The following is a 1,106-nucleotide window of genomic DNA, read 5'->3' on the forward strand; positions in this document are numbered from 1 at the left end:
CTGCACGGCCTCCTGCATGGCCCCGAGGTGCACGGGGATGTGGGGGGCGTTGGACACGAGCCCCCCGTCCGGCCCGAAGAGGGCGCAGGAGAAGTCCAGGCGCTCCTTGATGTTGGTGGAGATGGCCGTGCGCTGCAGGATGCGGCCCATCTGCTCTGCGGGGCCACGGCACCCTCAGGGGGGCACCCCAAAACCGGGACACCCCCGGGGGACCACCAGGAGACCCCCCCAGGAACCATCCAGGAGACCCCCCCGGGGCCCCCTGTCCAGGATCTTTGATGGAGAACTGAAGGGAGCCGAGTTTGAGTCAAGGGGTCCCTGCCCATGGGGGGCACCCCAAAACTGGGACACCCCCGGGGGACCACCAGGAACCCCCCCAGGACCCCCCCGGGCCCCCCCGCCCCGGCTGGGTAAAGCCCCCCACCCACCCACGGTGCTGGACGTGGTCGAGCTGGCAGCTGAGGGGAGTCCCCCCCTTTGGGGTCCTCGGGGGGGCGCCCCAAACCTGGGACACCCCCGGGGGACCACCAGGAGACCCCCCAGGAACCATCCAGGAGACCCCCCGGGACCCCCTGTCCAGGAGCTTTGATGGAGAACTGAAGGGGGCCGAGTTTGAGTCAAGGGGTCCCTGCCCATGGGGACCCTCAGAGGGGCACCCCAAAACTGGGACACCCCGGAGGGACCACCAGGAACCCCCCCTGGAAACCCCCGGGCCCCCCAGTCCCGGCTGGGCAAAGCCCCCCACCCACCCACAGTGCTGGATGTGGTTGAGCTGGCGGCTGAGGGCAGGGGAGTCCCCGCCTTTGGGGGTCCTCAGGGGGGCACCCCAAAACCGGGACACCCCCGGGGGATCACCAGGAGACCCCCCAGGAACCACCGAGGAGATCCCTGAGACCCCCTGTCCAGGAGTTTTGATGGAGAACTGAACGGGGCTGAGTTTGAGTCAAGGGGTCCCTGCCCGTGGGGACCCTCAGAGGGGCACCCTAAAACCGGGACCCCCCCGGGGGACCACCAGGAGACCCCCCAGGAACCACCCAGGAGACCCCCCCGGAGCCCCCTGTCCAGGAGCTTTGATGGAGAACTGAAGGGGGCTGAGTTTGAGTCAA

General features: G+C 69.3%; 1 protein-coding gene across 1 annotated transcript in view; it reads right to left on the reverse strand.

Annotated features, from left to right (window-relative positions):
* Nucleotides 1-6: 6 nt before the first annotated feature.
* The window catches only part of OPLAH (5-oxoprolinase, ATP-hydrolysing), a gene marked incomplete at both ends in the record, with an annotated part of 1,842 nt that continues 742 nt past the window's right edge, over nucleotides 7-1,106 (reverse strand). The window contains one exon of the mRNA XM_027633196.1: nucleotides 7-155. Coding sequence (XP_027488997.1) covers nucleotides 7-155 — 149 coding nt within the window. The remainder of the gene's footprint in view (nucleotides 156-1,106) is intronic.

This window comes from Corapipo altera, unplaced genomic scaffold, assembly GCF_003945725.1.
Source record: "Corapipo altera isolate COAL_440 unplaced genomic scaffold, ASM394572v1 49664, whole genome shotgun sequence".
NCBI classification, from domain to species: Eukaryota; Metazoa; Chordata; class Aves; order Passeriformes; family Pipridae; genus Corapipo; species Corapipo altera.